At 48.2% G+C, this 15,435-nt stretch overlaps 1 protein-coding gene across 1 annotated transcript; it reads left to right on the top strand.

The window, feature by feature from the left end:
* The first annotated feature begins 269 nt into the window (after positions 1–269).
* Positions 270–4,839, top strand: LOC120518116 (keratin, type I cytoskeletal 19-like). Its single transcript, XM_039740719.1, has 8 exons — positions 270–831; positions 951–1,033; positions 1,903–2,059; positions 2,162–2,323; positions 2,429–2,554; positions 2,635–2,855; positions 4,377–4,396; positions 4,630–4,839. Exons 1-8 carry the CDS (start codon positions 367–369, stop codon positions 4,680–4,682), a joined length of 1,287 nt encoding a protein of 428 aa, XP_039596653.1. The 5' UTR covers positions 270–366; the 3' UTR covers positions 4,683–4,839.
* The last annotated feature ends 10,596 nt before the right edge of the window (positions 4,840–15,435 follow it).

The raw sequence follows: 15,435 nt of genomic DNA, 5'->3' as shown, positions 1-15,435 counted from the left end.
GGTGTGCCCGCTCCATGGCCAGCTACCTGGCCGCTGCTTTAGAATCTGCAGAGCTGGCAGCTTTCCAAGAACACACCTGGTTAGGGTGGGTTTGGGGGTGGGGGTGGATTGATTGCTTCTTGATCCTGCCAGCTTAATGCAAACAGGCAACGGCGGCAGCGCTCTTCTGGAATGCACCTTTCTACCCTCCGAGATTAGCAGCACTCAGGGGAGGCGCCCTGTTGCTCGGCAACATGACCATCTGACAGAGTATATAGCAAGTGAGCAGGCGGGCGGGCAGGCACTCACTCACTTGCTCACTCGGACTCCACACTCGAGGCTCTAAGTGACACCGACTTTGGCAGGTAGCAGCACTCCTCGTTCATCATGTCTATTCGTCGATCATACCAAACATCCGTCTACTCCTCGGGGTCGGCACCCCGAGCACAAAGCATGTACAGCGGGAGTGTTGGCTCGGGCAACCGCATCTCCTACTCGGTGGCCAACAGGGTCTCCTCTGGTCCTTCCTCCTATAGCTCAGGAAACTTCAGCCTGTCCAGTGCCCTGGGAGGGGGCAGTGGAGGTGGCTACAGTTTTGGAAGTGGAATGGGAGGAGGTATGGGTGGGGGCTTCAGCAGTGTGGAGGTGGGTGGGGTGGCCAACCTGAACGAGAAAGCCACCATGCAGAACCTGAATGACCGTCTGGCCTCGTACCTGGAGAAGGTGCGCTCACTGGAGGCTGCTAACCACAAGCTGGAGGTGCAGATCCGTGAGTTCTATGACAAGCAGTCGCCCATCGCTCAGCGGGACTACAGTGCCTACTGGAAGACCATCCAGGACCTGAAGGACAAGGTAAAGGGGCACGATGGGCAGGTGAAATGAAGGATAAAGGAGGTCATGTGGGGCAGGTGTCAGGCGAGGGCTCATTGCAGGCATACTGATCTGTTAAAAGTACAATTTCTGCTTCACAGATCAATGATGCCACCCTGGACAATGCCAGGACTCTGCTGCAGATCGACAATGCCAAGCTGGCAGCTGACGACTTCAGGACCAAGTAAGTGTTATTCATCTCTGGGCACCTAACTGGGTTTAATGCCAACCAAATGTGGGCTCATTAGTGTCTGTAGTCATCTCCCTGGACCAGCCTGATCTAGAGTGACCAACACATGCTGTCCTGTCGGGCCAAGTGCGGACCCTCTGTAATACGTCTCTGACTATACTTATTGGGTGGTGTGCTGAAACCTGAAATGACCGTCATAAGTCTGTCTTACACATGGCCTGGACACTTCTCTAGACGGCTGCCTCATGTCCAGCTAGCTACGAAGCCCTTGGTGGTTCAGCTGGTCAACGTGAATGGCCCCATTGTGTGTTACCACTCTGCAGGGTGGGCTTACAGGCTCTGGACACTCTGTGGTATATCTGACCATTCTGAATTTTCCAGAGTCACTTGTTTTCATCCAGACTGTGATGGCTGCTTTGGAAGGGGCCTCTAATTGTCCTATGGGTGGACACCCGTGTAGGGGTCTCTGACTCCCCTATGTGCAAGTGTCTAATGAACTTGAGTCCACATGGCACTGTCCACCCTCTTGTGACCCCAGTGCAGAGGACCCGACTCTCCTGAGCAGAATCGGTTCTGTGCTGATCCATCTCAAGAAGAATCTAACTGTCCTGAATGGACCTGGCACTGTCTACCTTCTAGTGACCCTGTGTAGAAGTCCCCGACTTTCCTAGGTGGGCTGGGCTCTGTGTAGAAGCCTAAATTGAGCCAACATGGCACTGCCCACAATCCAAAGCCCCCTCTGTAGAAGTCCCCCACTCTCAGTTCTGACCTTCCCCTAAGTGGCCTCTTTGTAGAAGTCCCCGGCCCTGTTCTGTGTAGCCCCTGGTGACCCCCCTCCCTGCTGTTGCTCTTGTGCCTAACAGGTTTGAACATGAGCTCATGATGAGGCAGTCCGTGGAGAACGACATTGCCAACCTGCGCCGACTGCTGGACCAGACCACCCTGACCAAAGCCGACCTGGAGATGCAGATCGAAAGCCTGCAGGATGAACTGGCCTACCTGAAGAAGAACCACGAGGAGGTCAGTACTTCAGTGGGACCCCCATAGAGCAGGGTGTGACTCCTGTTGCTTCACTTGCTGACCAGCACTGTCCTCTTTTTTTCATTTTTCTCTAAACACTAGGAGGTGCAGGCGCTCCGCACTCAGCTGAGTGGAACGGTCAACGTAGAGGTGGACGCGGCCCCCCAGGAGGACCTGAACAAGTTACTGGAGGAGATGAGAATTCAGTACGAAGGGGTCACGGAAAAGAACCGCAGGGATGCCGAAGCCTGGTACGCCACCAAGGTGAGCAGCAGGAGGGCGCCAGAGAGCAGACAACGCCTACTCAATCTCTCCTTAATGTAGCCTTTGACACCACACTAATGCCCCCCACTCTGTTCACCTTCACAGTCTGAAACGCTAAACAAAGAAGTGGCCAGCAGCACAGAAGCCATTCAGACCAGCAAGACAGAAATCAACGAGCTGCGGCGCACCGTCCAGGGGCTGGAAATCGAGCTGCAGTCCCTCTTCAGCACGGTCAGTGTGGGGCTCATGGGTGGGCCGGCCACCGCAGCTTCACCTCATATGCCACCCTAACTCTCTGTCTGCAAATTTAGAAAGCAGCCCTGGAGAACACGCTGGCAGAAACAGAGGCCCGCTACGGCAACATGCTGCTGGGCTTCCAGAACACCATCCACGCACTAGAGGCAGAGTTGGCACAGGTGCGCCAGGACACCGAGCGCCAGTCCAGTGAGTACAAACTCCTGCTGGACATCAAGACACGGCTGGAGCAGGAGATTGCCACATACCGCAGTCTTCTGGAAACAGAAGAGTCCAGGTGAGCCCCGCTTGGGTGACCGGGGGGATACACACTGAAGGGGCGGGGTGGGGCCGTACCAAGAGCCTTCAAGTTACGCATCCTCTGTGGGGCACAACAAGGCGCAGTGAGGTGGTAGGACCAGGAGAACACCAGTCTGAATGCCACAGTAGGTGGGCACAGACATACAGGGAGCAGCCTGGTCTGTGCCATCATGAGAAATCCCCTCCATCCCCTCCAGGAGGCGCTCTTTTGGAGCACCACGGTGTGCTAAGAAGCACCTCTGGGGGTGTTTTCTGCCCACTTTTATCTGGCATTTTAATGGTTCCTCCCGGGGCACTTGTTAAGTTTATTTGAAATAACATTTTAAAATATCTGAACAACATCCATTTATTTATTTCTTTATTTGTATTTGCATATCAATTGATCGATTGGCTGTATTCTTGGTTTTATGTTTCTGCTGCTGTCCCTTGGGATTAATAAAGTTTATCTAATTGTTTCCAATGGGGGACACCCGGGGGCACAGAGAGTTGGTGAACACAGTGGGCGTCACACCCAGGGTAGCGGCATGTGGTTTCCTCTGCATGACACAAGGGGGTGTAGTGGTGAGAAGGTGGGCATAGACACACGTGCACCTAGAAGCTTATCAGACTCAAAATCAAGGGGCTGCAGTTCTCCTGTGCGACACAAGGGGGCGCGGTGAGTTGGTGAGCACCTGCACACATGGAATTCAAAGCCAAGGCTCTTCTTGCCTGTAGCACAAGGGGGTGCAGTGGTGGGCATATAAACACACATCAAAGCCTAAAGCCTACCAGATTGCAGTTCTCCGGTGGGACTGAAGGGGGCGAGGGGGCTAATGCTACTTTCAAGCTGCTTCTCATCGGCAGTAAGGGTTCAGATGCCTTTTATTAATTAGGTTTAGGTTTAAGTTAATTTGTCATATATTGGTTAACACAGCGTCAAGATACAATGAAATTACTGCTACATCCCATAATAATAAACTGTATTCTGTGCCCACCTCGTGTGTAACAAACCACAACATAAGCTAACAAACCCAAAGCTCCATCTTGAGGTGTTAGACTCTGAGAGGCTTGCTGGGTGGCACTTGGGGAGATTTACCTGATGCCCATTTAACAGGTGGCAGTCAATGAGGGGGGGGGGGATTTTATTTTTTATTTTGCTGTGATCATTTGCTTTTATTTGGGGGTCCTTATTTTGAATGGCCTATTGGATAAGGCACTGAGATTACTGTAATCTTAAAGGCTGCCAGTTCAGTCCCCACCACGGACTCACTGTGTGACCCAGAGTGTGCCCATTCAATTGACCTTATATAACATTTAAACAGTTCCCCTTGTAAAGCGCCATGGCATGGTGATCACTATGTGAAAGACACTATATAAAAAGAAGCCTATTCTGTTGTATTCATTATTCCCTTTGCCCCATTGTCTATAACTGGCATATTCTGGCAGAGTGGTGAAGGTCTGAGGATGCCCTCCTCAGGATTTATGGGTTATTGTTAATTCTTTTTTTTTTTTTTTTCAGAACAACAAATTTGGGCAAAGGTAAGTTTTCAAATATTTTCTCTTTTTGTTAAGTTTTTAAATATTTTAACTCCATTCACATCTCCAAGAGTTGGGACTGACACAGCCATGGGTCTTAACTAACAGGCGGGTAGCTGAGTGGGCACTGCCTATTATTGGAGGGGTAATAGGATGGGAACTGGAATGCCAGTGGGTGCCATGATCCAGTTGGCAGCACTGAGTGTCTCACTTTACTTTGATATTTTTTTTTCCAGATGGTGGTACAGTCACAACTGTGACCACAACTCGTGTGACCAGTGGCAAGTAAGCGTGGAGGCACACGGCCCCTTCGGCAACGTGAGCACACAAGAGATGACCCGGCCAACAGGCGAACAAGAAAGAAAGAAAGAAAGAAAGAGGGCCGAGAAGCCCACTGTGCTCAAAACTCAATAAAGTCAATAAAAGGGGACACCATTCAAGCAGCACACCCATGTCTTTGTGTCTTCTGTCTTGGAGTGTGTGTGGGGGGGGGCTAGTGGGCTGGGATTGGGGTGGGGGGTATTGATCAGTGAGAAGGAGTTTGTGTGTTTTATGCTTGGAGGAAACAGGAGGCATAATAACGAGGGGGCTTCTGAAACACTCCTGCTGTAGAGACCCTGATGCCAATTGAAGGGTCCTCAGTGGCCTTCGGTGGGTGTGCTTGAAGTCACAAGGCTGAAGTGCTCGATAAACAGGCGCAAAAGGCAAAAAAAGAGAAGAGAAGAGAAGAAGGGTGGAAACATAAATGAGCTGCTCAATCTCAATGGAGGGTTTATAGCGCCTTGTGATATTTCCAGTGTACTAGAAGTGGGCAGTTAGTGCAGACCAACTAAAAACCAATCAGATCCTACTGAGCACATATAGCGCCTTTTTAGTACACACTGTTAGAAATCAAGTAAAAGTTAAGCTGCATCAGAGGTAGAAAGTAGAAAGTGAATCAGTCAATGACTCCATCAAAAGAGCAATATCTGGCTTATATAGCGCCTTTCTAAATGAGCATGCTTATGAACTAAATTAAGGAGAAAACTCCAGTGTATTAGAGGAAAATGATTTGTACAAGTCAATCAATCAATCAATCAATCAATCAATCAATCACTATTAAGGTATATAGCTCCTTTCTTACTGCTCCTGTCTATAAATCAAGTTAATGTTAAAGAGACAGTTCAGATATACAGTTGTGCTTGAAAGTTTGTGAACCCTTTAGAATTTTTTATATTTCTGCATAAATATGACCTAAAACATCATCAGATTTTCACTCAAGTCCTAAAAGTAGATAAAGAGAAACCAGTTAAACAAATGAGACAAAATATTATACTTGGTCATTTATTAATTGAGGAAAATTATCTAATATTACATATTTGTGAGTGGCAAAAGTATGTGAACCTTTGCTCTCTTTATCTGGTGTGACCCCCGTTTCCGGTAACTTCTGATCATTCCTGCACACCGGCTTGGAGGAATTTTCGCCCATTCCTCTGTACAGAACAGCTTCAACTCTGGGATGTTGGTGGGTTTCCTCACATGAACTGCTCTCTTCAGGTCCTTCCACAACATCTCAATTGGATTAAGGTCAGGACTTTGACTTGGCCATTCCAAAATATTAACTTTATTCTTCTTTAACCATTCTTTGGTACAACGACTTGTGTGCTTAGGGTCGTTGTCTTGCTGCATGACCCACCTTCTCTTGAGATTCAGTTCATGGACAGATGTCCTGACATTTTCCTTTAGAATTCTCTGATATAATTCAGAATTCATTGTTCCATCAATGAAGGCAAGCCGTCCTGGCCCAGATGCAGCAAAACAGGCCCAAACCATGATACTACCACCACCATGTTTCACAGATGGGATAAGGTTCTTATGCTGGAATGCAGTGTTTTCCTTTCTCCAAACACAACGCTTTTCATTTAAACCAAAAACTTCTATTTTGGTCTCATCCGTCCACAAAACATTCTTCCAGTAGCCTTCTGGTTTGTCCACGTGATCTTTAGCAAACTGCAGACGAGCAGCAATGTTTTTTTTTGGAGAGCAGTGGCTTTCTCCTTGCAACCCTGCCATGCACACCATTGTTGTTCAGTGTTCTCCTGATGGTGGACTCATGAACATGAACATTAGCCAATGTGAGAGAGGCCTTCAGTTGCTTAGAAGTTACCCTGGGGTCCTTTGTGACCTTGCCGACTATTACACGTGTGCCTTGCTCTTGGAGTGATCTTTGTTGGTCGACCACTCCTGGGGAGGGTAACAATGGTCTTGAATTTCCTCCATTTGTACACAATCTGTCTGACTGTGGATTGGAGTCCAAACTCTTTAGAGATGGTTTTGCAACCTTTTCCAGCCTGATGAGCATCAACAACTCTTTTTCTGAGGTCCTCAGATATCTCCTTTGTTCGTGCCATGATACACTTCCACAAACATGTGTTGTGAAGAGCAGACTTTGATAGATCCCTGTTCTTTAAATAACACAGGGTGCCCACTCACACCTGATTGGCATCCCATGGATTGAAAACACCCGACTCGAATTTCACCTTCAAACTAACTGATCATCCTAGAGGTTCACATACTTTTGCCACTCACAAATATGTAATATTTGATCATTTTCCTCAATAAATAAATGACCAAGTATAATATTTTGTCTCATTTGTTTAACTGGTTTCTCTTTATCTACTTTTAGGACTTGAGTGAAAATCTGATGATGTTTTAGGAAATACAGAAAATTCTAAAGGGTTCACAAACTCTTAAGCACAACTGTATTAGAGATGGCCAGTGTGTGTTAATCAATCAATTATTACTAAAGCTATATAGCGCCTTTCTGACTAAGGTAGTTCGTGCTGAGCAGACAAGTCCAGTGTGTTAGGAGTTGTTTGTGTGTGCAGGTGAACCAACCAATCCAACCCTCTTGAGGTATATAGCGCCTTCCCATTAGTGGGCAAGCGAACGCTGAGCAGACATTTCCAGTGTATAAGGAGTGGACAGTGTGAGCAAACCAGCCCATCTATCACTAGTGACAGTATATAGCGTCTTTCTGATTGTTACTGTTGAGCAGACAATGCCAGTGTGTCAGAGGCAGACGGTGTGTGTACTTCAATCAACCCACTAACCAGTATGTAGGTTATATAGTGCCTTTCAAACTGAGCATTTTTATAAACCAAGTTAATGTTAAGCAGACCATTCTAATGTGTGAGAGGAAACTCAATCGATCAATCAATCGCTATTGAAGGTACAGTATATAGTGCCTTCATTATTGCGAACACTTAGAGGGCAAGTTACTGATGAGCAGACAGTTCCAGTGTATTAGGAGTGGACAGTGTGGGCAAATCAACTAATCGGTCACTGTCAAGGTATATAGCGCCTTTCAGTATGCTTCATGTTAAGCTGACAATTCCAGTGTGTTAAAGGTTGACAGAGTGAGTAAATCAATCAATCGATACTAAGGTTATATAGCGCCTTTCTTACTGAGTATGCTTGTTAAGGAAGTTCATGCTGAGCCGACAATTCAATCAATCACTATCAAAGTATACGGCGCCTTTCTTAATGCACACGCTTTAAATCAAGTTAAATGTAAGCGGACAATTCCTGTGTATTAGAGGCAGATGGTGTGTGTAAATTAATTAATCAATCAATCAATCGATCAATCAACTGACCAATCACAATTACATGATGGGAACACTGGGAAAATCAACCAATCACTATTGAAAGTATATAGCGCCTTTCTTATTGCTCCTATCTGTAACTGAAGTTAATGTCAAAGAGACAGTTCTGATGTATTAGAGGTGGCCAGTGTGAGTTAATCAATCAATCAATCAATAAATAGTAAAGTTATATAGCGCCTTTCTGACTGAGCACACTTATTAAGGACATTCATGCTGAGCAGACAAGTCAAGTGTTAGGCGTGGACTGTGTGTGCGGGTGAACCAACCAATCAATCACTATCAAGGTATATATAGCGCCTTTCTTAATGCAGACCCTTTGATTTTAAGCAGACAGTTCTGATGTATCAGAGGCAGCGTGTGTAAAGATTTAGATTATAATGCACCTTTCATGCTGTATGAAAAACCAATCAATGAGTGTTGGTGTTATATAGCGCCTTTCATACTGAGCTCTTGTACTGACAAACCCCAGCAACTTCTTAGACTGAAACAGCGGGTGCAAACTGCCCAAGCCATCAGGTCCTGTGGGTGTTATATAGCGCCTTTCGTCTCAATCACTCTTACAAAGCACAATAACAGTGAACAGCACTTTCACTGGGTGAGGGGACGCGCAGGGCTTAACTTTTCACTTTTCAAGCCACCAAATCCAAAGGAAGCGTTGGATGCAAGGCGGGCATGATCCACGTATGTAGGGCACACTTGTGCCCATGCTCTGACTTACACAAATGCTGCCAGTTAAGTGATTGATCAATGAATGGCATTATATAGCGCCATTGAGCCCCCCACGGGCGTATCGTGGTCTACTAACACATGTCACTGCGCTCCAGTTCTGCAGATGTCTCACGGCTACAAAAATATTTGATAAACAAAAGTAAGAAAACGTCAATCACCGAAGTCATCAAACTGACTGAGCCTCCCGAGAGATACGCTGTGCAGACATTTTCTTGTTCTTTTTTAGTATTCGCTAACACATCTCTCTGTCCATCCACCCCTCCATCTGTCCGTCCGTCTACTCATTCAGAATGGCAGGTGGGGAGCTGGAGCCTCTAGTGGCAGCACTGGCACAAGGCAGCAGGCACCCACTGGGCCAGCGGTCCGTGAAGCTGTGAGCTCATTCTGCTGTGCCCCCCCCCAGGCCACTCACATCATGCAAATTTTTAACGGCTCTCCACAAATTCATAACCTGCGGTCTGCTGGGATGACGTTTGGCCTCCTCCCTGAATTTGCATGTTCTCTCCACATTCAGGCGAATTTCCTCCCACTGTCGACTGATTGGCACCTGCGCTCTCCTTCCTGGTGGGGTGCCTGTCTTGAACCCACTGTTAATTTTTGCAGCCTTCAGCTTCATGATGCCACATAACTGGTTTGAGCTTCCATCCCTCCATCGGTCCATTTTGTAAACTGCTCTTCTGGGTCAAAATGTCAGCCAGGGCTTACAGCCATCGGTACCCCAGACCACCCACCTACACCCACAAACATCCCCAGACTGGGCATCAATCAATGTGGACATCTTTGGGATGTGTGTGTTGAACTAAAGACAGCCATGAAATAACGGGCACAAGCTACACAGGGAGAACATGCCAGCTTCACTCAGGTCTGAAAACTGGCAACACTGACTGACCACTGTGCCAGGTGGCTGGGGCATGACTGGCAGGACGGGATCTTCTAACAAGACTCACTCCTCTTATCTGAAGAACCTGCCCAGACTAATTCTGGGGGGCTCAGTGCCCCGTTTTTTTGGTTACCCTCACTGACTTGGTTTCAGCCAGGGGAGTGTTGGTTTTATGAATGGTCATGATGGCGCAGTCACCAGTGCTGCCCACACTGTGCCCTCTGTGTAAAAAAAACCCAAAGAGAAGCAGGGGGCAAATTGTTCTAAAGGGGGCCACATCATGGTTGGGGGTCTTTAATGTCTATACCAGGGGTCCTGGAGGGCCGCACTGGCTGGAAGTTTTCATTCTTACTCTTTTTTTGTTTTTACTGCCAATTCACTCCTTTTTCCTTTTTTTTAATTGAGTTGCCCTTGAAGACTCAGACCCCTTAATTAGCAGCCAATCAACAAGATACAAAATGAGACCAGCAAACTGTGTCCATCATATAATAAGTGGAAATAAAGAAAGATGAGGGTCTCAGGAATGATAATCTGCTCAGGTCCCCAAAACATTTGAACAGAAAAGAGAAACTCAACTATCACACAATGAGATCAGCAACAAGCCGTGGAATTAAAGAGCGGGTTTAATTAACAACGAGGCTTGGCGCCTCATTAAGCAACTGGTTGGAGTGAATGTGGTTGGAGTTTGAGGCCCAGACTTAGGTGGTCTTCTGCTGGCTCACTCACATCACACTTCATTTCTGTTTGGGTGCCATTTAAGAAAAGAAATGAAGCAACTCAGAGGAGCAAATCTTAAAAAACAAGTCAATTCAAGGGAATGGTAAAGGAGTTAATTAGCCGCAAAAACTGCTCACCGATGAAGAAAAGGGTTAGAATGAAAACCTGCAGCCACTTGGGCCCTCCAGGACTGGAGTTGGGGACCCCGGTCCATACGGTGGGCACTGCAAATGTTGATGGGCTGTGGCAGTGGGTTGTGAGATGGTGTCCTGGTGTTGGTGAGCAGTGAGATGGCGTCCTGGTGTTGGTGGGCAGTGAGATGGCATCCTGGTGTCGGTGAGCAGTGAGATGGCGTCCTGGTGTTGGTGGGAAGTGTGATAGCGTTCTGTTATCGGTGAGCAGTGAGATGACATCCTGGTGTTGGTGGGCTGTGAGATGGCATCCTGGTGTCGGTGAGCAGTGAGATGGCGTCATGGTGTTGGTGGGCAGTGTGATGGCGTTCTAGTGTCGGTTGCCAGTGCGATGGCCTCCTGGTGTCAGTGGGCAGTGAGGTGGCGTGAAGGTGTCAGAGGGCTGTGAGATGGCGTCCTGGTGTTGGTGGGCTGTGAGATGGCATCCTGGTGTCAGTGGGCTGTGAGACGGTATCCTGGTGTTGGTGGGCTGCAAGATGGCATCCTGGTGTCGGTGAGCAGTGAGATGGCGTCATGGTGTTGGTGGGCAGTGTGATGGTGTTCTGGTGTCGGTTGCCAGTGCAATGGCCTCCTGGTGTCAGTGGGCAGTGAGATGGCGTGAAGATGTCGGAGGGCTGTGAGATGGCGTCCTGGTGTTGGTGGGCTGTGAGACGGTATCCTGGTGTCAGTGAGCAGTGAGATGGCACCCTGTTTTGGACGGCAGCGTGATGGCATCCTGGTGTCGGTTGCCAGTGCGATGGCAGTGAGATGGCGTGAAGGTGTCGGTGGGCTGTGAGATGGCATCCTGGTGTCGGTCAGTCAGCTTGCAGACCCCTTCATTGTTTTCACGTGTTGTTGTGTTGCAGCCTTGAGTTCAAACTGTTAAAATTCTTTTTTATTTCCTCATCAGGGGACACTCATCACACCCGAATGAGAAAGTGGAAACACTTTTAACAGACCCCAGTGTTCAGAGCCTCAGCTTCAGCCAGGCAGGTGGGCACCACCGGGACATTTCTGCGCCTATCATGGTGTCCATCTTTGGTCAGTTCAGTTGACTGGACTAATTAGTTGGAGACACAATCCAGTCTATGGGGGGTCCCGCGGGTGCATGCAAGGCTCGGTGACAGGATTGTATGGAAGTACCAATCAGAGGGTAAGGCTAGAAATGTTGGCAGCATTGGAGGGTCCCGGGAACACCAAGGCCTTCATAATTCTTACATGGAAGATATTTGGACCAACAACCAGCCAAGCAAATGGAGCAACTGTGGGAGAAAAGCCTCAATAAGACGGGTAAGCCAAACCCTGGTGGTCACTCTGGCTGGGCTCCAGTTAACTTGTGTAGAGATGGCAGAAACTTCCAGAAGGGCGACCATCATTGCAACTCTCCACTCTTTATTGCCAGATGGCACATGAAAGTCACTTGGCATTTCGAGAATGGCCCCCAGTGGACAATCGGACTGTGAGGAACAAGACTGTGTGCCGCGAGTGTCAGGTGTGGACTTTGTATGCAGGTGAGCCAACCAATCGGTCACTCTTAAGATATACAGTATAGCGCCTTTTTAGTGCACATGCTCTAAATCGAGTTCATTTTAAGCTTACAGTTCTAGTGTATCAGAGGCAGCGTGTGTAAAAATTCAGATTATATAGCGCCTTTCATACCGTATGAAAAATAAACCCAGTGTATGTAAATGAGCCAATCAATGAGTATTGGCATTATATAGCGCCTTTCATGCTGAGCTCTGGTACTGACAAACCACAGCAGGAGCAAACTGCCAAAGCCACCAGGACCTGTGGGTGTTATATAGCGCCTTTCGTTTCAATCCCTCTTACAAAGCACACTAAACAGCCCTTTCACTGGGTGAGGGCGATGTGCAGGGCTTAAATCAAATAACCGGCCACCCGTCCAAATAACAAGCCCCCTCATCCACAGGAAGTGTTGGATGCAAGGCGGGCATGAGCCACATATGTAGGGCACACTCGTGCCATTGCCCTAACTTACACAAATGCTGCCAGTTAAGTGATTGATCAATGAATGGCATCATATAGCGTCATTGAGCCCCCCACAAGCGTATCGTGGTCTACTAACACAAGTCACTGCGCACCAGTTCTGCAGATGTCTCACGGCTACAAAAATATTTGATAAACAAAAGTAAGAAAACGTCAATCACCAAAGTCATCAAACTGACTGAGCCCCCCGAGTGTTACGCAGTGCAGACATTTTCTTGTTCTTTCTTAGTATTCGCTAACACATCTCTCCGTCCATCCACCCCTTTCTTCTACTTATTCAGAATAGCAGGCGGGGAGCTGGAGCCTCTACTGGCAGCACTGGCACAAGTCTGGCCTGGTGAAGCCGAAGTTGGACTGGTCAAGTCTGGGGGGTCACCTTGCACCTCTCATCACTTGCGCTATGCCCATCCAACGCTGAAGGATGGTGCTGGTCGAGCCAAACTGTGGGGTTGTTTTTCAGGGAGAAGCTGAACGAGGCGAAGTGCAGAGACCCCCTTAATGAGAACCTGCTGCAGACCTCCAGCCAGGCTGGAGAACATAATAGAGGCGTAGGGACAACGTTGGGAACGTCCTTGAGGGGGCCAGCCAGAGCTCAGACTTGAACATCTCTTGAGGGTCCTGAAAACAGCCCACCACTGAGGGTCTCCATCCATCGTGACAGCGCTTGAGAGAGAAATGAGTGTGGGGACATTGTTGCGCCAGGCTGGAATGGCTGCCAAGGGGGCTTCAACGTTCTTCTGAGTAAAGGGTCTGCACACCCGAGTCAGCATGAGAGTTCAGTTTTTTTTTAAATGTTTAATAAATTTACAATAAAACATTTAAACGCTTAGTCATTCTGGGGGTATTTAGTGTTGATTGATGAGGGGGGAAAAATGAATCGAGCCAATTAAAGGCAACCTAACAAAATGCATGAAAAGTGAAGGGTCTCGAGACTATTTAAAGGCACTGTGTAGCGGACTGCCATTGACGTCCCTTAATGTCCCACACGCGGGCACAGCTCTGGTGACAGCGGAGGTCATGTCAGGCATATCTGTGAGTCTGTTAGAAGATGGTGCCAGGCAGAGCTGCCATTAAAGATGACACTGGCGGCCACCAGGGCAAAGCAATCAGCAAATATACTACTTAAGATGCCCCGATGCTACTGCACAGCAGTCACCACTCAGTGGCAGATGGCATAATAAGCTTGTCATGCCAGCTGATTCCAGTCATGGGAGTAGCAAGGTCATTACAGGATATATTCACACGTACTCACACAGGGGGCAAGCTGAGGATGCTTGGAGACCCCAGTGAACACTGTGAATGGGGTCTTACCTCATGGGTGTTTGAGGGGGGGAGTGCCACATCTCAGCAGGTGGTGGAAAGTGGTGACCTGGGCACTGTGATGGCCTGCCATCTGGGCATCAAATCCTTCCTCGACTCGCTGTTGCCAGTGCCATCCCCACATACCCGGCTTCACAAAGTTCCTGTCACATGACTAATGAAGATATCCACCACCCTCTCCCACCGAATATTCATTGCCACGGCCGCCATGTTGTGAGCCCTGCTGGTAATGCCGAGCTGTGCACGTGACCCTCCAGTGGTGGCTGTGAGTTTTACACCTCATTGGCACAACTGCTGTGTAAACAGGGTGGCCACTGCGGGGTGTAACTGCCTTTTTTATTGACTTTTCCAAACCACAAACTGCTGCCTCGCTCTGCCCTGGCAGGTCTGGTGGAGTGCCCTAAAGTAGCGTGAAAACGGAAATGGCATTTGTGGCATCAGAAGTGCAGCGCTTGAAGGCACTCAGAACATGAACCCCACTGAAGCACCGAATAATAAAGTCATTAAAAACAGCTGAGCCTCGCTGAAGGGTGGCACGGTGCCCTTCGAGCTAACAGACAAGTCAGACACTTTATTAACTGAGCTATCGGCCACTGAGGACTTTGGGACTGAAATCAGCGTGCCCTCCCCCCCGCCCCCTTGGGGGGTAAGTGGGGGCACACAGGGAGCCTTTCACCACCTCCAGTCACTTGCCTTCCTCTTTTAATACAACGCGCTCTCTCTCTCTCTTTGTATTGCTGGCTGCCATGCTGGTGCCACGCATAACACACCAGGCCTCACATCGCATCGCACCTCCAGGGGTCTGGAAATCTGGGCCAGGTCTCAATCTTGGAGGAGTCTGCGTGTTCTCTGTATGTCCCTGTGGATCTCTTCCAACTTCTCCAACATCCCAAAGATAACTGTAGGGGGGTCTACACTGACCTGGTTACTCCCACCGACCTGAAGAGAAACTCCTCAGTCAAAGAAGTCCCCGTCCCACCTGGGCTCTGCTTGGTGTGGTCAGATAGATAGATAGATAGGAAAGGCACTATATAGATAGATAGATAGATAGATAGATAGATAGATAGATAGATAGATAGATAGATAGATAGATAGATAGATAGATAGATAGATAGATACTTTATTAATCCCAAGGGGAAATTCACATACTCCAGCAGTTAGCATACTAATAAAAAACAATATTAATTAAAGAGTGATAAAAATGCAGTGCAAGTTAAAAAATGCAAGGTGGAGAGTGCGAGGCAGGTGTAACAGTCTATAGTCTTGTATAATGTTAGCGTTTACCCCCCGGGTGGAATTGAAGAGTCGCATAATGTGAGTGAGGAATGATCTCCTCAGTCTGTCAGTGGAGCAGGACGGTGACAGCAGTCTGTCGCTGAAGCTGCTCCTCTGTCTGGAGATGATCCTGTTTAGTGGATGCAGTGGATTCTCCATGATTGACAGGAGCCTGCTCAGTGCCCGTCGCTCTGCCACAGATGTCAAACTGTCCAGCTCCGTGCCTACAATAGAGCCTGCCTTCCTCACCAGTTTGTCCAGGCGTGAGGCGTCCCTCTTCTTTATGCTGCCTCCCCAGCA

Source organism: Polypterus senegalus, chromosome 17 (genome assembly GCF_016835505.1).
Source record: "Polypterus senegalus isolate Bchr_013 chromosome 17, ASM1683550v1, whole genome shotgun sequence".
NCBI lineage: Eukaryota > Metazoa > Chordata > Cladistia > Polypteriformes > Polypteridae > Polypterus > Polypterus senegalus.
Note: the sequence above shows the minus strand (reverse complement) of the source record. Positions and strands in the feature narration are given on the sequence as shown.